This window comes from Bufo gargarizans, chromosome 1, assembly GCF_014858855.1.
Source record: "Bufo gargarizans isolate SCDJY-AF-19 chromosome 1, ASM1485885v1, whole genome shotgun sequence".
NCBI classification, from domain to species: Eukaryota; Metazoa; Chordata; class Amphibia; order Anura; family Bufonidae; genus Bufo; species Bufo gargarizans.
The window spans coordinates 548,647,651-548,669,178 of record NC_058080.1 but is presented as its reverse complement, the minus strand read 5'-3'; the positions used below and the strand labels follow the sequence as shown (position 1 = coordinate 548,669,178).

At 44.9% G+C, this 21,528-nt stretch overlaps 1 protein-coding gene across 1 annotated transcript in view; it reads left to right on the top strand.

Moving 5' to 3' along the window:
• The first annotated feature begins 173 nt into the window (after nt 1-173).
• Nucleotides 174-21,528, top strand: part of TRMT2A (tRNA methyltransferase 2 homolog A) — a 54,961-nt gene continuing 33,606 nt past the window's right edge. The window contains exons 1-6 of the mRNA XM_044275588.1: nt 174-297; nt 1,939-2,691; nt 4,169-4,277; nt 7,998-8,179; nt 15,421-15,535; nt 15,837-15,952. Of these exons, the coding sequence (XP_044131523.1) occupies nt 1,952-2,691; nt 4,169-4,277; nt 7,998-8,179; nt 15,421-15,535; nt 15,837-15,952 (1,262 nt within the window). The 5' untranslated portion in view covers nt 174-297; nt 1,939-1,951. The remainder of the gene's footprint in view (nt 298-1,938; nt 2,692-4,168; nt 4,278-7,997; nt 8,180-15,420; nt 15,536-15,836; nt 15,953-21,528) is intronic.

Below are 21,528 nucleotides of genomic sequence, written 5' to 3'. Positions count from 1 at the left end.
CAACATGGCGGCCTCGAACGCTTCAAAGTGACGTCACATCCGCCTGCAATACTTATTTATTTTGAATCGCTGTATGTTAAAATGTAAAACAAATACATCCACCAGGGCCCATACAAATTATTCAGCGCCGTATTTACAAGTAAGGGTTGAAAGCGTGTCACTTAAATTTGTGCGGCTTATAAAATTGGAAAGCTTCCGGTAACGTGACGCCGTGTCAAGGGTCATTTCCGATGACGTCATTAACATGGCTGTCCCCATGGATGAGTCTCATGCATTGCAGAGTGTGAATTAGAAGAGGTAACCATTGCGGGCGATAGATACGTGGTCTTGTAGCATGATCATCCTTACCGAGAGCTGGGATTGTGGCCTTTGCACGGATATTATAGACACCACATGCAGCTGATCCCCCTGCTTTCTGCATCGCACCTATCAGAAATAGAGGGCTTGTGGATCTGTATTGCGTGGGGGTGGTAATAATTGTGCTTCATTGCTTCTATGCAGTGTTTGAAAACTGTGCTGCTGCCCTGTAATGGGTCACATCTGTTATAGCTATCTAGATAAGCCAGGGACATAATTCACGTGTCATTCCTTTAGGTCCTACAATGGGCATGTCACTGTGTTGTAATTCTGCCTGGGTTATACCTTTTTAAAGGGGGTTTCCAAGATTTGTATGCTGATGAGATATCCTAAGGCTACGTCATTAGTATCTGATCTATATATAAAATGATAATAATCTATGGGGGTGTGACACCCAGGATTCCCCCCGATCAGCTGTTTGAGAAGGCATCGGTGCTTCTGTGAGCGTCATTCTCTCTGCCTTTCCTAGGCTTAGTGATGACACGTTCATGTGTCGCATGGCCTAAGAGCAGCTCAGCCCCATACCACGCACAGCCGCTATACAATGTACGGTGCGGTGCTTTATATCAGTAAGGCCTCATGCACATGAACACATTTTCTTTCCGTGGCCGTTCATTATTTTTTTAATTTTTTTGCGGACCGTATGCTGAACCATTCATTTCAATAGGTCTGCAAAAAAAACTGAAGTTACTCAGTGTGCATTCCGTTTCCGTATGTCTGTCTGTATTTCCGTTCCGCCAAAAAATGGAACAGGTCCTATTATTGTCCGTGTCACGGACAAGGATAGGACTGTTCTATTAGGGGCCAGCTGTTCTGTTCCGCAGATCCGTTTTTTGTGGAGTCTCCACTGAGATAAGGTGTTATGGAAAGTCCTGAGCCTAATTTTGGCCAACAATTGGTCATGGAAATCACTGAATCAAAAATTGTTGATACATGTTCCAAATGTAAGAACAATTCTTTAGATTTTCCCTGGGATCAGTAATTTGTGGTCTTATTTAAAGTATCACAAAGTTTTGATATATCATAGAGAGATATTGAAAGCTGTAATCATTGTGTTCAGACCACCCACCAATCTCTAGAACGAGGGCAGAGACGCTTATCGTGCTCTCTATCCTTGCTGCACGAGACAGGCTCCATAGACATTTATGGGTCCTCTGCCGTGAGGAGAAAGCACATGATATACATAAGCTTCTCTTCCCTCATTCTGGGATTGGTGGTCTCAGCACTTAGACCTCCACAATGTAGACTTTTCATATGTCTCTATGACATATCTAAAGTTTTTTGAAAAGCTAGTGACACTGTAAGAGTATTCTGTGCTATAGTTTTGAGTACAATATGTGTTTTGAGTCTCTTATTCTGTCCTTTTTTGCCCATGTTTCCTATATTATAACAGGTCTTTCTTTTTAGCGACCCAACGGTCACCTGTTAAATGACAGTGTATCTTATTATGTTGTGATGAAATAGAACCTGCAATAGTCTGGAGTGTTTGGTTAGAAGCACACAATGTACCTAACAGTAGAAATATCATTTTAATAAAAATTATTTCGCACTATTGACTTATTTCTAATTTATTTTTCTCAGGACCAAACACAGCATGGAAGACGTGGGGGGCCAGAAAAGCTTCCCTGATTATCAGGCAAAGATAAATACAGCTGAACTTGAAAATATGGAAGAAGACAACATACCAGATGCCAGTAAGCTGGATAAAGATGAGACCAAAGCACATGGTGAAGTTGTTGAGCTCCAGAAAGATGTTCCAAAAAGTGCAGATGGCACAGAGTGTATGGAAGATGGGGCGGCAGCAAGTGAAACTGCAGCTGAGATGTGTGATGATTCAGAGGAAACTCATGACGCTGGAATGTATAGATATATTAAGGATGATCTTTTCACATCAGAGATTTTCAAAGTAGAGATCCAAAACTTGCCAAAGTATATTGGCTTCAATGACGTAAAGAAGTTCCTTGCAAAATATGGATTACATCCTCATAAAATTAAACTCATGCACAAGCAAACGTTTGCATTTGTAACCTTTAAAAGTCAGGAGGAAAGGGACAAAGCTATGAGAGTCGTACATGGGGTGATGTGGAAGAACAGAGCATTGTCTGTTCGGCTTGCAAAACCCAAAGCTGATCCTATAATGAAGAAGAGAAAACAAGATGACGATGAAAAGGAACAGTCAGATAGTAAGAGGAAGGCTGTGCAGGAGAACGCTCCGGAGGAGCCCCTCAGCAAGCAGATTGCAGATGTGGTGACTCCCCTGTGGAAGGTTCCATATGAAGAGCAACTGAAAATGAAAGAGCAAGAATGTGAACATGTGCTGCAGAGGCTCACAAAGTAATTCTAACATCATCTAAACTGTATTATGGCCAGCTACATATAGCACATGTAGAGGTTTATCACCACGGGACAGAAGAACATTTACCATTCAAGTACTTAAAGGAAAAATATTAGCAATCCAAATCTCTTTCTTTCATACTAAAGAAATAAACATTTTGATTTAGGAAATTAAAGGGGTTGTCCATTTTTTACTATTGATGACCTATCCTCGGGATAGATAATCAATATGAAATGGGCAGAGGTCTGACACCTGGCACCCGTGACGATCAGCTGTTTGAAGAGGGGGCAGTGCTTGTACGCTGCTGCCTTCTCTTCTCTGTTTACCCGCTCGCTGCAGCAATTGCAGAGGCGAGCAGTGTAATTACAACTGTGGCATCCCTATTCCCTTCTATAGGATGGCTCTATCCTATTCACTTCAACAGACGGGAGCTGTCCTATAGAAGTGAATGGGGACATCTTGGTTGTAATTACACTGCCCGCCACTGGAATTGCTGCGGCGAGCAGTTATATAGAGAAGACAGCACCCATACGAGCGCTGCCTTCTCTTCAAACAACAAATTGCCAGGGTGCCAAGTGTCGGACCTCTGACAAGCTGATATTGATGCCCCATCCTGAGGATAGGTCGTCAATAGTAAAAGGTGGACAACTGAAAATCTCTGCCATTGGAAACTGCAATGTTATCCCTTAAAGTACTATGGATCTCCATTAGGGCAGGTTGGAAACATTTATTTTGTAGACTTAAGAACACTTTAATGAGTATTTACAGTCCAAAATGAAGTTTTTTTTAATGTGATCCAGTTTGCAACTCTTCCAGTATAAAAATCTGCCTGTGAATTGCAGAGGGCAGATGCAATTCTATTTTTGTCTTGCAGCATGTCCCCCATGGTGTAACCTATTAACATTTCATTAAGGGAGTCACCAGCGACCTCCCTATCCAGCTATATACATAGACACCTAGCTGTAGTCCATGCTGTTTTTCTGAAGCTCCGTTCTTGAGTTATATATTTTTTCTAATATGCAAAGTAGGCATACATGACATCTAAGCTCCACATTCTGTAGTCAGCCCCTGCCTCACAGCTTTACCACTGCCTGGCCCTATCAATCAAAGCATAGAGGGAGGGCTGGTCACAGAAAGGAGTGGAGTTTGAGTGTAACAAGAGCAACGGCGATGCCCTTATTGCACAAAACACCTAATTTGCATATTTGCAAAAAATAGATTTCCGGGATGGAGCCTAAGATCAACAAAAGAAAAACAGTGTTTTAATTAGGAGAACCACAGCGATGTGTCTGTGCAAGCGGTTTGATAGGCAGGACGCTGGTGACAGATTCCCTTTAAAGTAAATCGGATCCTGGAAGCTGAACGATTTAGGAAGGTACAGGCTTTCCACGTAGCTGATTTGTTACACACAATTAACTGTGTGAGAGATCTGTGTCTATGGAGCATGTTGATTATTATCATTTTTTTTCTCCCCAGGGAAATTGGAAGCAATAACAAGGCGCTCTTACCATGGTTATTTGTCCAAAAACAGAAATACAACAAAGTATGCTGCCCCTTAGAAACAATAAAGCCTTCTCCTGTTCAGGTACCGGTACTTATTTTTCTCCCCTTTCCTATGCTGTGATGACCTGAGATGATTTCGCTATACTGAATAAAACATTTGCAGAGCACCTCGTCATTCATGTGACAAACCATGGTGCTAGCGGCGTATGGATTGTGGAGGTTTCCTATCTGTATTAAATAGAAGAAAATAAATTCAGCAGCTCTCACCTGCCCCACCTTCACCTGTGCGCACGGAGGACCCATGTCAGGCCCGGGTAACGTATTGCAATATGGTTAAAGAAATCCAGCTCCACTTCGGTAAAGGAAAAATGTATTTTGCTTGCAGTAAAATCACATCCAGTTACAGTTACAAAGTCGTTGTCTACGCCTTTCGGGCTACTGAAGACGATTCGCGCCCTTACTCATGACACAATACAACATTAAAAAGTGGCAGTATTTATAGAGGGACTGCACCTGTTTTCACTGATTGTGGTCACATGACTGCAGACACCCTCTAAAACATGCCACACCTATGAACAAGACTTCTCATGAGAACATTGAATGGTCATCAAATGATACATGGATGACAGCGGACGTTGTCTTTATACACCAATATCCCGCATGAACTGGCTATTTAGCCTGGTTTCTTAGAACCTATGGTAACATTACCGCAGGGTTGCAGGAATATGTACTTCTGGTGGTGGATTTCCTCAGGCGCAATTTCTTCATGTTCGACAATAAGTTTTTTTTTTTCTGCATGTATCAGGGGTGTCGATGGGGGCTAAGTTCTCTCCCTCCATAGCTAATATCTTTATGGCATGGTGGGCGAGGAGCTTCCTCCTCATTGACACCCATCCTTTTTGGCATTGCATCAGGTGGTATGGCCTTATCCTGGTTTGGACGGGTGATGTAAAGGCCATACTAGCTTTTGGTTGCTATATCAACTCCTGTGTGGACACTATTTCATTTGGTGTCCACCATGACATGCAGGATATTTCTTTTTTGGATTTGCGCCTGAGGGGGGACCCCTCCCCTGGAAAAATCCATACATGTACCTATAGAAAGCCCCTAGCAGGAAATACGACCCTGCACGCCACATCCTGCCATCCGAAACATGTCATAGCGAACATACCGATGGGTGAGATAATACGTGCAGGAGGAACTGCACGGATGATAGCTTCGTGACTGAAGCCGAAAATATCGCCCATAGATTACACAAGAGAGCTTATGCCAGAAGCCAGGCTGAGGGTGAACTCAGTGCTGTGGCTGCCAACAGAAACAAAAACTTCAAAAGTAATGGAAACAACAAAAGAAATCTGTTTGTTACACAGTACAGCACAGAGTTCACACAGATCTGCCACATTGTAAAAAGGCATTTTCCTGTCCAGGCATATGATAGAGAATGGACGGACATAGTTGCAGATGGGGTTAAATGTGCAGCCAGAAGAGCACCCACTATAGCGAACTATGTCAGTCCTAGCCTAGATCAGGACAAGAAAAAAATCGCAGCCTGTCTGGCTCACGACCAAAGGAAGCTATAGATGCGGACACTATAGGCATATGTTGCACCCACATGTCGATATCTAATACTTTTGTTTCAGCTTCAACTGTCTGGATTTTTCAAATGAAAACCTATCTTAATTGCAACACAACCTTTGCAGTTTATTTAATCACATGCAGAAAATGCAAACTGCAATATGTAGGTTGCACCACCAAGGCCATAAAAAACTGAATACGCAGGCACATTTCCCATGTGTCCCGCCATGGCAGCCGCAATATATCTGCAGCTAGTCTGCATTTTGCTGTCTGCCATGGTGGTGATACATCAGATCTAGTGGTACAGGGTATAGAAAGGTGTTTTTTTTTTTTCTTGTTTTTTTTTGCCAAAAAGAGGAGGGGATTACAAAAGAAAATGATTAAATAGAGAATCCTTTTGGATTTTCACATTGAACATGCGGCAACCTGATGGTCTGAACAGACGTCTAGACCTAATCTTGCAACAATAAACCCATTATGTCATTGTTCCTGCACTTCACAGCGGTCCCTCAAAAAAGTAAAAAAAACACTCTCCTTTAATTTTGTTTCCTATAGCCAGTGCATATGTTGCGCATTTTTATTTATTTATTTTTTCATGACTTGTTCATAGGTGTGGCATGTTTTAGAGGGTGTCTGCAGTCATGTGACCACAATGAGTGAAAACAGGTGCAGTCCCTCTATAAATACTGCCACTTTTAAATGTTGTATTGTGTCATGAGTAAGGGCGCGAATCGTCTTCAGTAGCCCAAAACGCATAGACAGCGACTTTGTAACTGGATGTGATTTTTACCGGAAGCAAAATACATTTTTCCTTTACTGAAGTGGAGCTGGATTTCTTCAACCATATTGCAATATCTGTATTAAATATACTGGTTGGTTAAACTTCCTAACTTAGCTTAACTTTAGCTAGTAATACATTTAAAGGGATTGTCACCTCGTTTTAGCTTATAGAGCTGCGGACATGCAGATCGCCGCTAGCATGTCCGCAATATACCTGTCCCATAATGCGGTGTCCCTTTTTTGTGTTTAAAAAATGATTTCGGAGATATGTAAATGACCCTTGTAAGGTGCCCAAGGGGCTGCACTAACCTTCTTGGTGCCCAGCCACACCCCCCTGTGAAGGAGCCCTGCACCTCCTGCGTCCTCCGAATCTCCTCCTTTCTTCACAGTTAGATTGACGTGAGCTCGCACATGTGCAGTTCCTTCCCTGAGGCTGATGCCAGCACAGGGATGGAACACTATACCGGCACTGCGCATGCGCGAACTCGCGCATCGCGAGAGATTACGGCAATCTAACTGTGAAGAAAGTAGGAGATTCGGAGGACGCAGGTGGTGCTGGGCTCCTTCACAGGGGTGTGGCTGGGCACCAAGAAGGTTAGTACAGCCCCTTGGGCACCTTACCAGGCTCATTTACATATCTCTAAAATCATTTTTTAAACACAATAAAAGGACACAGTGCATGTCCGCAGCTCTAAGGTGACAGAATGCCTTTAAGGCTACTTTCCACATCTGTGCTTTACCTTCCCCTATTGAGATCTGTCATAGGATCTCAATAGCGGGGGAAAACTCTTTGATTTTGTCCCCATTCATTGTCAATGGGGACAAAACTGAATAAAACTGAGTGCTCCAGAATGCGTTCCGTTCCGTTTGGCTGCATCCCCATCACGGACAGAATAATGGTGCAAGCAGTGTTTTTATGTCTGCGATGTGGTGTGGAGAAAGATTCGTCATGACACACAATCTAAGTCAATGGTGGCGGCTCCGTTTACTCGGGCACAGTATAAAACGGATCCGTCCCCCATTCACTTTCAGTGGTGTTCATGATCTGACTTGGCTATTTTAAAGATAATACAACCGGATCCATTCATAACGGACGCAGACAGTTGTATCATCGTGACAGAAGCGTTTTTGCTGATCCATAACGGACCCAGCAAAAACGCTGGTGTGAAAGTAGCCTAACATGGCAAATGGTAAAGGATTGGCCATGTTGGATTTCAACTGCCTGATCTCTTTGTTCTTGGGGAAAATAAACTGCTGCCAGAGGTGTCTGAGAGCGACTTTCTCCCGTCTTCCCTTTCAGGACGCATGCATGCTATGCTGAGCTGACATGTGTATGAAACGGGGGGGGGGGGGCAACAGGAGAGAGAGCTGTTGGCTGGCATCTATGCGTATGGACATATATAGTATTTTTGTCTTTTGTATAAATACATTTTGTAATTTCTCTCAGACAGAGTATAGGAACAAATGTGAATTTCTGATTGGTTCTGGTGCCAATAATAAAGAAAAGACTGTGGGATTTCGACTGGGAAAGTACAAAGGAGGAACTTGTGCAGTTGTGGAGCCGTTTGACACTATTCACATTCCCTGTATTACCAAGAAGGTTGTCAAGGCTTTTCAAGATTATATTAGGTATTAGGAACTTTTTAAAATCTTACTGTTCTGCAAAATAGTCACCAATGTTGGATTACCTTTAAACATTGTAGTTTTAAGCCCATTTTGTCATCTGTCTCATTGGGGGACACAGGCATTGAGCATAGGTATAGCTGTTGCCACTAGGAGGCGGACACTAAGCACAAAGTGTAAGCTCCTCCCTCTTCAGCTATACCCCTCCTACAGGGACCAAGCTAAATCAGTTTTAGCTTAGTGTCTGTAGGAGGCAGACCCCGCTGTGTTGTAGGTCTGCAGTTTTTTTTTTTTTTTTTTTTTTCTTCTTCTTCTTTCCTTTAGTGGGAAGCTTTAGGCACTCCCACCCAGGAGATGGGAGACCAGGGGGTCACACAAACCCCCTGCTCCTTCCCGTGCTCCAGAAGAAAAGGAGGACCAGAGGTTCCTGTAAAAACCTCTGTCTCCCGCCATCATTCGCATCACCACGGCCGACCACCGCAGGTCCCCTCTGTTTCCGATATAGCGTCCCTCACCAAGGGGCCAAACGCCGAAGGTGGTGATCCGGCTGGAGCCAGGGGGGCAGAAGACGCCGGACAGGTGAGTATAAAGTTTGGAGACTGCTCATAGTGCCCCCCAGTACCCTCTCCTCCTACTAGAGAGCCTCACTCCAACGTGTCCTCAGTTGAAGAGGCATGTTCTGAGGAGAGAGGTTCAGATGAGGATGTTGTCTCGCCGGAGGGTCAGTCGTCCAAACTGTCCTCCATGGAGGACAATCTAATTACGGCGGTTATTGAGACGTTGCAGGTTGAGGATCCCGCACCGTCATCTGCCAGCTCAGGTTTTTCCTTTAGAAGGTCCCGGTGCTCGCACAAGTGTTTCCCAATCCACCAGGTGTTTCCTCTCTCTCCAATGAGTGGAATTTCCCTGATAGACGTTTTATGTTGCCAAAACGCTTGAACGTCCTTTATCCTTTTCCGGAGGATTTGACTAAGAAATGGTCGGCTCCACCTGTAGTGGACCAACCAGTTTCCCGCTTGGCTAAACATACTCCCTTGCCAATGGCAGATGGGGCTTCTTTTTCTGATATCAAAGATAAGAAGCGTTTGCAAAATCTGCCTTTGAAGCAGTGGGCACAGCGCTGCAGCCGTGTTTGCCTCTACATGGGTGAGCAAGGCTATGGGGGAGTGGGCAAGTAATTTATGTCAGGGTCTCTACTCGGGAGTCCCCTCGGGGGAACTTGCAGATGTGGCCCTGCAGCTCTCGCATTCCAGTGCATATATTTGTGAAGCATCTTTGGACGCAGCCAGGTTTATGGCTCGCTCGTCAGTCCTGTTGGTGGCTATTTGCTGTACCATATGGCTCTCCTACTGGGCGGCAGATAATGCTTAAAAGTGGACCCTGATGGCCCTCCCCTTTACCGGCAGCAGACTTTTTGGTAAGCGCCTGAATGAGATAATTTTGGACGCTACAGGTGGTAAGAACACCCATTTGCCACATAACAGGGGTGGTCTAATGGGTCAAAAAAGCAGAAGCCTTTTTTTTTCCCTGCCCCTTTTGGAGTTTTTCCAGCCCCAAGAGGGCGTCCAACAAGTTGGCCACAGATCAGATGCGGAAACCTTCCTTCTAAGCCGTGCCCTTCCTGGCGTTCCTGTTAACAGGGCTCCAAGTCCTTTAATACTAAGAACTCCGCTGCATGACGGGCGGCTCCCTGCGCCCTCCGTTCGGGTGGGCAGCCGCTTCATGTGTTTCGGCATGTTTGGCTGGCTCACGTTTAAGATGCGTGGGTAAGGTCATTGCAGAGGGCTACAAGCTGGATTTCAAATCCTCCGCAGCCGCAGATTCATTTTTTTTTTCTAGCAATTCGCACGCTTCTGCAGCAAGGTGTGATTGTTCCGATTCCTGCGCAAGACCGTTTTCAGGGGTTTTACTCCAATCTTTGTGGTTCCCAAAAAAGATGGGATGGTCCGTCCAGTTCTGGACTTCAAGGCGCTCAACCGTTTCCTTCGCGTCTGCAGATTCTGGATGGAGTCACAGGGCTCCAGATGGTGACCAAAATGGTCGCCAACGCGACTTAGAATTTACAAATGGCGACAAGACTTTTTAGTCTTGCCGCCATTTGCGACTAGACCCGCCGCCACAGCTCTGCAGTTGAATACAGCGGCAGGGCACAGGAGATGATAGTTCTCTGCCCCGCCGCCGATGTTCTCAGCAGCGCAGTGGAGACCTTTTTCAGTTCAGGAGCTTATGGCTACTAGGTATTTATTTTTAGTCTGGAGCACTGAGTCACTGAGGTCAGTCATTGCGTCTATGGAACCGGGGGAGTACCTGTCCTCGATAGACATCAAGGACGGTTATCTTTACGTGCCCATATGCGTCAGTCATCAGAGGTTTCTCCGGTTTGCAGTGGGTCCATTTCACTACCAGTTCGTAGCCCTCCCGTTCAGCCTCGCCACGGCTCCGAGGGTCTTTACGAAGGTTCTTTATCTATTGATTAAAGGCTGTTTGCCGAAACGCATAATTAATATGAAATAAAGAAGACATTTAATTTCAAGCATAACAGCGGTTGCTGGGATTCTTTACCTTTACGAAGGTTCTGACTGCAGTCGTGGCCCTGCTCCATGCCAGAGGGATCGTGACGATCCCTTACTTAGACGACATCCTGGTGAAGGGTCTGTCGTTCCAGGGGACGGCGGACAGCTTGAACATTGTTTTAGACTACCTGGATCCTGAACAGGCAGAAGTCTTGTCTTTATCCATCGCAGCGGTTGACTTATCTGGGCATGATACTGGACACTTGTCATGCCAAGGTGCTCTTGCCTCTCTCCATCTTCAGATTCTCCCCTTGTTCCGGTTCCCATTCGTCGCTGCATGCGGGCTCTGGGGCACATGGTCTCTGCCTTTTGAAGCAGTTCCCTATGCTCAATTCCATACCAGAATGTTTCAGCGAGCCATTCTGCTCAGCTGGGATCACTCCCCAGCCTTCTTGCCTGGCCAATGCATCTCCTTGCCCCAGTGTGCCGGGCCCTCAGATGGTGGATGGTCTCTGATGTTGACGTCGGATTGCGCGTTCCTCCTTCTCTGTTGGAAGGTGTTAACAATTGATGCAAGCCTCAAGGGTTATGGTCACATGAGGCGCGCTCCATTCCTGTTCTGGAGTTGAGGGCGATTCGGCTCTCGGCGACATTGGGCTGACCATCTCAGAGGTTGTCCGCTGCGGTTCAGTCCTACAACTCCACGGAGGTGGCGTACATCAATCACCAAGGAGGCACCAGGAGCCCGGCAGTCATGGCGGAGACGGCGCTGATTCTCAGCTGGGTGGAGAAAAAATGTTTCGGCAGTTCACATACCCGGCGTCGACAACTGGATCACAGACTTCCTTAGCCAGGAGCGTCTCGATCCCGGCGAGTGGGCTCTTCACCTGCAGGTCTTTCAAGCCATCTGCGAGAGGTGGAGTCGGCCGGATGTGGATCGAGGACTTCGTTTTGTGGTCCAGGGACCCCACACTGGTGATGCCGTGGAGTCTGTTCACGTTTCCTTGCGTGTTCCCGCCTCTTATGTCTTCTCCAGAAGATCAGGTCCGAGGGACTGCACATCATTCTCGCGGCCAATCTGATTGGCCGCGCAGGGTGTGGCTCGTATCACTAGTCACCCTTCTTGCCGACGAATCTTGGCGTCTTTCTTCTCTGGGAGGGCCTGATGTCGCAGGGGCCGATCTTCCACCCACATTCAGGGTTGCTACATTTAACGGCATGGCTGTTGAAGCCGCCGTACTGAAAGCTCGGGGTTTGCGATGGTCCAGACTATGATTCGGGCCAGGAAGCCGTCGTCTTCCGGAATCTACCACCGGTCCTGGAAGTCCTACTTTAGTTGGTGCGAGCAGCAACAGCTGTCTCCCGTTCGTTTTTCTTTGCCTCGACTTTTTGCTTTCCTGCAGTCGGGAATGGACTTGGGGCTGGCTCTCAGCTCTGTCAAAGGGCAAGTGTCGGCTTTCTCCACTCATTTTCAGCAGAATTTAGCTTCGCTTTTGGCGGTTCAGACTTTTCTGCAGGGGGTGGAACATTCTTCCGCCCCCTTTCCGTCCTCCAGTGAATCCTTGGGATCTTAATCTAGTGCTCAACACTCTCCAAACTTCTCGGTTTGAGCATTTGCAGCAGGTGTCACTGCGCTTCCTGTCTTATAAGGTGGCTTTTTTGGTTGCAATTACTTCTATCGAGTGTCGGAACTTGCGGCTCTGTCGTGTCGGTCGCCCTTCCTTATCCTCCATCCGGATAAGGTGAGTCTTTGCCCTGTGCAGTCCTTCCTGCCGAAGGTGGTGCCGGAATTCCATCTAAATGAAGAGATTGTTCTCCCTTCATTTTGTCCGGACCCATCTCATCCTTTGGAGCAGTTGCTCCATACCCTGGATTTGGTACGAGCCGTTCGAGTCTATCTGTCTGAGACGGCATCTTTCCGGCGAACGGATTCCCTGTTCGTGATTCCAGAGTGCCCGAGACGTGTTTTGCTATTGTGGAAGCGTACTGTGTTAAGGACCGGGCCACGCCCTTCCGCCCTGCTTTGTAATGTCCCATGGTCAAAGCCTTTGTCCCCCACCCAATGAGAACAATTTTTTTGTACTTACCGTAAGATCTGTTTCTCTTCCGTTCATTGGGGGACACTGCTCCCACCTGTTATTTTGTTTAAGGGCCTTTTCGGGCCTGTGTGGTTCTGGGTTTGTACATAGTGTGTTTTTTCTTGTGTCTGGCTTCTCCTACTGCTTTTGCACTAACTGATTTAGCTTAGTCCCTTGTAGGAAGGGTATAACTGAAGGGGGGAGCTCACACCTTTGTGCTTAGTGTCCGCCTCCTAGTGGCAACAGCTATACCCCATGGTCAAGCCTGTGTCCCCCAATGAGCGGAAGAGAAACAGATTTTACGGTAAGTACAAAAATCTAGTTTTGGTTTTTATTTTAAACATACTATAATGCATTTCTAGTGAATAGATTACATTTTAGACTGATATACAGTACAGACCAAAAGTTCGGATACACCTTCTCATTCAAAGAGTTTTCTTTATTTTCATGACTATGAAAATTGTAGATTCACACTGAAGGCATCAAAACTATGAATTAACACATGTGGAATTATATATTTATCAAAAAAGTGGGAAACAACTGAAAATATGTCATATTCTAGGTTCTTCAAAGTAGCCACCTTTTGCTTTGATTACTGCTTTGCACACTCTTGGCATTCTCTTGATGAGCTTCAAGAGGTAGTCACCTGAAATGGTTTTCACTTCACAGGTGTGCCCTTTCAGGTTTAATAAGTGGGATTTCTTGCCTTATAAATGGGGTTGGGACCATCAGTTGCATTGTGGAGAAGTCAGGTGGATACACAGCTGATAGTCCTACTGAATAGATCCAAAGAAGATACAGACGGCACTCCGCTTACAGTGATGCGGTGCGCGTGTCCAGGGAAGATCCGCACATACTTGTTTAGAAAGGACCGGTCCTTTGTGTGAGTGCCAGTCCTTTCTATACAAGTCCTACTGAATAGACTGTTAGAATTTGTATTATGGCAAGAAAAAAGCAGTTAAGTAAAGAAAAACGAATGGCCATCATTACTTTAAGAAATGAAGGTCGGTCAGTCTGAAAAATTGGGAAAACTTTGAAAGTGTCCCCAAGTGCAGTCACAAAAACCATCAAGCGCTACAAAGAAACTGGCTCACATGCGGACCTCTCCAGGAAAGGAAGACCAAGAGTCACCTCTGCTGCGGAGGATAAGTTCATCCGAGTCACCAGCCTCAGAAATCGCAGGTTAACAGCAGCTCAGATTAGAGACCAGGTCAATGCCACACAGAGTTCTAGCAGCAGACACATCTCTAGAACAACTGTTAAGAGGAGACTGTGTGAATCAGGCCTTCATGGTAGAATATCTGCTAGGAAACCACTGCTAAGGACAGGCGACAAGCAGAAGAGACTTGTTTGGGCTAAAGAACACAAGGAATGGACGTTAGACCAGTGGAAATCTGTGCTTTGGTCTGATGAGTCCAAATTTGAGATCTTTGGTTCCAACCTCCGTGTCTTTGTGCGACGCAGAAAAGGTGAACGGATGGACTCTACATGCCTAGTTCCCACTGTGAAGCATGGAGGAGGAGGTGTGATGGTGTGGGGGTGCTTTGCTGGTGACACTGTTTGGGATTTATTCAAAATTGAAGGCATACTGAACCAGCATGGCTACACCATAGCATCTTGCAGCGGCATGCTATTCCATCCGGTTTGTGTTTAGTTGGACCATTTATTTTTCAACAGGCCAATGACCCCAAACACACCTCCAGGCTGTGTAAGGGCTATTTGACCATGAAGGAGAGTGATGGGGTGCTGCGCCAGATGACCTGGCCTCCACCGTCACCGGACCTGAACCCAATCGAGATGGTTTGGGGTGAGCTGGACCGCAGAGTGAAGGCAAAAGGGCCAACAAGTGCTAAGCATCTCTGGGAACTCCTTCAAGACTGTTGGAAGACCAAGAGTGTGCAAAGCAGTAATCAAAGCAAAAGTTGGCTACTTTGAAGAACCTAGAATATGACATTTTCAGTTGTTTCACACTTTTTTTGATAAGTATATAATTCAACATGTGTTAATTCATAGTTTTGATGCCTTCAGTGTGAATCTACAATTTTCATAGTCATGAAAATAAAGAAAACTTTTTGAATGAGGTGTGTCCAAACTTTTGGTCTGTACTGTAGATCAATTTTATTCAGACAATTTTATGCCTAAAGGAGCATTTACATGGCACTATTAACAAGCCGATTAATTGGCCCTTGTAGAAGTGCAACAGATCACCTCAAGAAAGAGCAAAGCATCTGGTCATTGGAGAAACTAATTTTTTTTTATACAGCACACTAAATCATTTTTGGGCAGCAGATCTTACTGTATAAACGGGGATCTGCTGCCCAGAAACAATGAATGTGTATGAAGACGGCAGTAGCAATCGCTCATCCCCATGCTGTGGAGGTGATTGCTGATGAGCAGGCAGTTATCTGAAAGGAACAGTGTTGTCCGGATAATTGCCTGCTCAGTCGGCCCACGTAAACGCTAGACACAGCTTATAAGGTTATGCACTTGTCTGGCTTCCATAGCAGGACATAGAAACGTAGAATCCATTGTTTTGATTGTGCTGATCCCAACTGCTACCGTCAGATACAAAATTGTTCCAATAGTAAACTATTGAGGGGCACATATGGGAAGGTACCTTGTACAATCTAACTGTATGTGTGTTTGTTTATTCTAGGGCATCACCATATGTAGTCTACAGTCCAGAGACATATGAGGGTCACTGGAAGCAGCTCACAGTCAGGACGAGCAGAAAAGATCATGTTATGGCCATAGTGTATTTTCATCCGCAGGTATAGAAACTTTTCTTTTTATGTGCTTTTACAGTCTATAATCATTTTTTTTTTATTTTTTTTTAGGCTAGTTGCACACCTGCGGTGTGAATTCCGGCAGGCTAATCCTTCAGAGAACAGCCTGTCAGAATTTTCCGGATACAGATGGAATGCCCGCTGGCCCCATTAAGTATAATTGGGTCCGGTGGAGATCCGGCCGCATTTTGTCAGACAATGTGGAAAATCAGCCAGACAGCCTGCTGTAATTCATATCGGAGGTGTGAAACAAGCCTTAGATGTATAACTAATGTTTTCTCCACAGAAACTGAGCAAGGAAACTCTGGCAGAGTTGAAGTCTTCTCTGGCAAATTTTTTCACAGATGGTCCAGGAAAAGATAGCGGTATCACCTCACTTTATTTTGTGGAGGAGGGTCAGAGGTGTGTTATTTTTCGTATACTCGTTGTCTAAATTTAAGGTTTCTTTGCTGTTTTAGTCTCTCAAAATGCGGCTCATTTGGTTCTCACTGTCTTCTTTGCACAAACATGAATTTTAAAGGCAGTCCGAAAGGACACAGTAAAGGTGCATTTAGATGGCCCGAGAATTGGGCAGATTATTGGGAATGACTGTTCATGCAAACTGTCGTTCCTGACAATCTGCCCATGTAAATGTGCCAGCGATCACTCGATAAATGAGCAAAACGCTCATAGTTTCTGGGTAGCAGATCGTGCTGTCTAAACAGCGATCTTCTGCCCAGAAACCATGAATCTGTATGAGAACGAGGGATCACAATAGCGATCCCTCGTCCTCATATAGAGAAGGAGATGCATGTAAATGTGAATGCTTCCTTCCCAACAATTGGCTGCAGGATCGTCCCTTCTAAATCCACCTTAAGATGCAGACATGCAGCAAAGTGTCGTAAGTAAACAGGGCGTTAAAAACTTTTAAAGATGACCTGAATCATTTTTATTAAACATCTGCAATGTTATGTTAGTCCTCCTAATACCACTAAAGACACTAAACTTAGGAATAAATGACAGAAGCAAACAAGTCGCCCTCACTGTTTGCTAGTCTGCAGCACTTTTTGCATGATCCTGATACAAACTGTCTTGTAGATTAAATGCAGAGAACAAAGGGATTAATCTGCATTAGGGTCCATTCACACGTCCGCATCTTTTCCGGAATTTTGCGGAACGGATGCAGACCCATTCATTTTCAATGGGGCCAGAATGTGCTCTGTGGATCCGCACTTTTGCATCCGTGCTTCCGTTTCCGCAAAAAACTAGAACCTGTCCTATTCTTGTCCGCAATTGCGGACAAGATTAGGCATTTTCTATTATAGTGCCGGCGATGTGCGGTCCGCAAACTGCGGAATGCACATTGCCAGTGTCCGTGTTTTGCGGATCCGTAAAACGCTTACGGATGTGTGAATGGACCCTTAATCTGGCGTGAATGGGTCTGCATTTAACCCGCAAATGCGGATCGGATATGCAACAAAAATACGTTTGTGTGCATGAGCCCTAACTCAGCTGGAACTCTTTGGCAGTATAGTAAGTTTAATCAGATTGATCTTGCCAGCAACTGACAGAGACCGTGACTGCCAGACCTTGCATTTATCGCAGGTATAGGCCAGTAGGGGAGAAATGTTAAGTTGCAGAGCTTGTGAATATGATTTAGTGATAAATAAGACTGGATATTTAAAGGAATCTACAACTTTCTACTGATGAATATGGGTAGCCCGTCATCTAGCTCTGCCAAGAGACATATATACAGATTTCTCCGGAGAAACTTGTGAATGCGTCAGTAATGGCAATGGAGTAAATTAGCGTTGAATCAAGTGATGATAAGGGTACTTTCACACTTGCGTTTTTCTTTTCCGGCATAGAGTTCCGTCACAGGGGCTCTATACCGGAAAATAACTGATCAGTTTTATCCCCATGCATTCTGAATGGAGAGTAATCCGTTCAGTTTGCATCAGGATGTCTTCAGTTCAGTCGTTTTGACTGATCGGGCAAAAGAGAAAACCGTAGCATGCTACGGTTTTATCTCCGGCGAAAAAAAACTTGCCTGAATGCCGGATCCGCCATTTTTTTCCATAGGAATGTATTAGTGCCGGATCCGGCATTCAAAATACCGGAATGCCGGATCCGTCATTCCGGTCTGCGCATGCGCAGACCTTTAAAAATGAAAAAAAAAAAAAAAAAAAAACGGATCCGTTTTGCCTGATGACACCGGAAAAACGGATCCGGTATTGCAATGCATTTTTCTGACTGATCAGGATCCTGATCAGTCAGAAAAAATGACATGCGTTTGCATACAGTTTGCCTGATCAGGCAGTCAGTTCAGGCAACGGAACTGCCTGCCGGAATCAAACAACGCAAGTGTGAAAGTACCCTAAATGAAGAATCATGTCATCTGCATATAAACCAATACATACCTAACATAGAAACATAGAATGTGTCGGCAGATAAGAACCATTTGGCCCATCTAGTCTGCCCAATATACTGAATACTATGGATAGCCCCTAGCCCCATCTTATATGAAGGATGGCCTTATGCCTATCCCATGCATGCTTAAACTCCTTTACTGTATTTGCAGCTACCACTTCTACAGGAAGGCTATTCCATGCATCCACTACTCTCTCAGTAAAGTAATACTTCCTGATATTACTTTTAAACCTTTGCCCCTCTAATTTAAAACTATGTCCTCTTGTAGCAGCTTTTCTTCTTTTAAATATTCTCTCCTCTTTTACCTTGTTGATTCCCTTTATGTATTTAAACGTTTCTATCATATCCCCTCTGTCTCGTCTTTCTTCCAAGCTATACATGTTAAGGTGCCTTTAAGCTTTCCTGGTACGTTTTATCCTGCAATCCATGTACCAGTTTAGTAGCTCTTCTCTGAACTCTCTCCAGTTGGGAGACAGTACCTCCCTGTCTCCCAGTTGAATACCTTTTATACAATTCTCTGTCTTGTATTCCAATAGCCAGTGTGTCTATGGCCAAAGAAGGGAGACAGAGGGCATCCCTGTGGTGTACCTCTATGGAGTATAAAGCTAGCTAGAGGACAATTCTCCATTAATTAGAAGTCTGCTAGTGGGGCTGAATATAACAGGGAGATACATTTCTTTTTCTAACAATCATTAAAATTGTCTTATGTTTGATCAGCGATGCATAGTCGGTCATTGAATCAGATACAGAACACATGATCGTAATCATTGTGAATAGACAGCTCTTTCAAATGAGGCAAAAAATAATAATATTCACAAGGTATATAAAATAGAAAAAAAATAAGAAAATATAAAGTTACAAAAGGGACAACCCCCCCCCCCCCCCCAAAAAAAAAAAAAATAACGGAAGTAGGTGACATAAGCATGAGTTGGATTTTACAGATGGTTAACCTTTTTGTCCTACTGATTCATACACATCTCAATATTGTAGGGATATTTTTTTCAAGAAGAACTTAAGACATACGTTCCATTTCTTAATGAACTGGGGGTATTTTATTTATGGAAGAAGCTATTAGTTTCTCTGATAAGCCGTTCTCATTAATCATACCTATGACTTCGGCGAATGGAGGGGAATTTGATTTCTTCCAGTAGCTAGCTATTTTTAATCTGGCAGCAATTATTACATGCGTAATCACCATTCTGATCTCGTATGGAAAGGAATCTAAGTCTACTGACAAAAGGGCTTGTTGTGCGGAGAGAGATATGGTAACTCCACATACCTGCATCAATAGCTAACCAAAGATCTTTAATCTTAATATTTTAAGATACCTTAATATCTTTACAATACCACCATACATGAATTATGTCTGCCTTGGGTTCAAGGCACCTCCAACATTTATTAGACTTACCAGGATATAAGTTATTTAGCCTGGACGGAGTAAGATACCATCTGTATAGAATCTTCCTTGAGTTTTCTAGATGGTTCTTACACTTAGATAAGCTGGGTACAACTGAGAAAGACGTTTGCCATTGATCTGGAGTGATAGAGCAGTTCAGGTCTTTTTCCCATTTACGACGATATGAAACTAAGGAGTCATCCATGGCTTCTAACATATAGTTATATGATGGGGGCAATGCCCTGAAATGATGAGAAGAGCTATATAGTAAATGAGAAAGTTTAGAAGAATCAGGCAGTGGAGACATTTTCTTCGATAACAGGTGTCTTGCAGGTACTAGTAAAATTTGTTATCGTGTATATCATAGTTATCTCTAAGTATACTAAAGGGTAATAAATCAGCATTTTCAAATAAGTCCCAGTTTTACGTAAAAAAATATTTTCTCATTTCCCTGGTTCTCTTCTGGCCCTTTTGTTTACCTGCAATAATAACAATCTCTGCCCCTCCCCTGCTCTGCAAAGGGAGTAGTGAATGGCTGCCCTGAGTGACATCCACAGATTACCCCCCCCCCCCACCGCTCCAGTATACAAATATAAAATGTCTTTCAATTAAAAGTGATTAAACATGCCACCTCACTCCTAATATTACCGTACACCCTAACAGTGTCTGTACAACGCAGGCGGGCCGGGCGGCCTGCGCGTCACTCACTGATTCACTCATTCATAAAGTAGGCAGCGCAGGCACGTGACATCAGGGAGTTACGCTGCTGCCCGCCCGGCCTGCCTGCATTCTACAGAAGCTGTTAGGGTGTACGGTAATATTAGGAGTGAGGGGGCATGTTTAATCACTTTTAATTGAATGAGACATTTTATATTTGTATAGTGCAGCACTGGAGCGGTGGGGGCCGGAGTACAATGACTGCACCGGCCCCCACCGCAATTGCCGACCACCAGCTCCTCCTCCCAGTCCCTCCCCGCTTGCTCATACATCGCAGCCTGCGATGGAAAAATGTCAGCATTCGCCCCATAAGACGCAGGAGCATTTTCCCCCCATTTGTTTTTTTTTTGGGGGGGGGGGGGGGGGGGGAGTGCATCTTATGGGGCGAAAAATACGGTAGATTTATTTGTTCTCTTGCTATTTCTGGAAGTGAAATCTCCTTCAAAAAGGACTTAATCGTTTCATTAGTAGGTTGGGGGAGGGGTCATCCTTTAGATTATAAAGTGTGGAATAATAGCAGGTGAAGACATTGGCTATATCTCGAGAATTTTGCTGTTTGTTGTGCTGGTTATCGTTTACAAAGTGTAGTTTCTGCTTAGCGGCTCTAGTTTTCATCTTATAATCGAGCATGGAACCTGCTTGATTCCCCTGCCAGTAGAAGCGTGTTTTCCTTTTTCTCAGATAGTGTTCATGTTTGTGCTGGTATAATTGATATAGCTCATATCTTAAATCTTGGCGTTGTTTATATGCTATGAACAAAGTTTTGAGTTTATGTGAATGTACCAGGTCTGCTATGGCTTTACTTAGTTTTTCTGTCTGGAGAAGCCTATATTTCCCTTGCGCCCATGACAGCACCCTTGAGAGACCGCCTCCATCCAGGACAGGAAACAGGAACTTTCGTGGAGAGCTCATAAGGAGGAGCATGGCCCCGAGACCACCAGTTCCTGTTTCCTGTCCTAGACAGAAGACGGTTCGTGGAGAAGAGGAGAAAGCTAGGCTGCAGGGCCCCTGAGGATTATATCAAAGTGGGGTTACCTGTTCCGGCATAAGTCTCCTCTAGGAGCCGCCGGCCGGAGTCTGGTGCCTGCTGCTGGGGTCTGGCATGTAGCGTGCGTTCCGGAAGTAGGAAGTGCCTTCTCCTACTTAGGGCCGCAGAGGGTTTTCAGCAGGACCCGACCGAGGGGTTTGGACCCACAGGCGCACGGTCAGCAGCAGCCCAGCCAGCCAGCCTTATAGGAAGCCAGATTTATTTTGGATCCGGGGAGTCGCTCTATCCCACAGCAGCATGGAGGAGAGTGCCCAACGCGCCGATCAACAGGAGGGTCATGAGAGCAGACCGGTACTCCTGGTGGGGTAAGGGGGATCATTCCCCATCACTTATTTCTTTTTAGTTAGGCTAAATCTCCTTTCCCCTCTTTTTTCCTTCTTGCATTTTAGACTATAAAAGAGGGCCCTA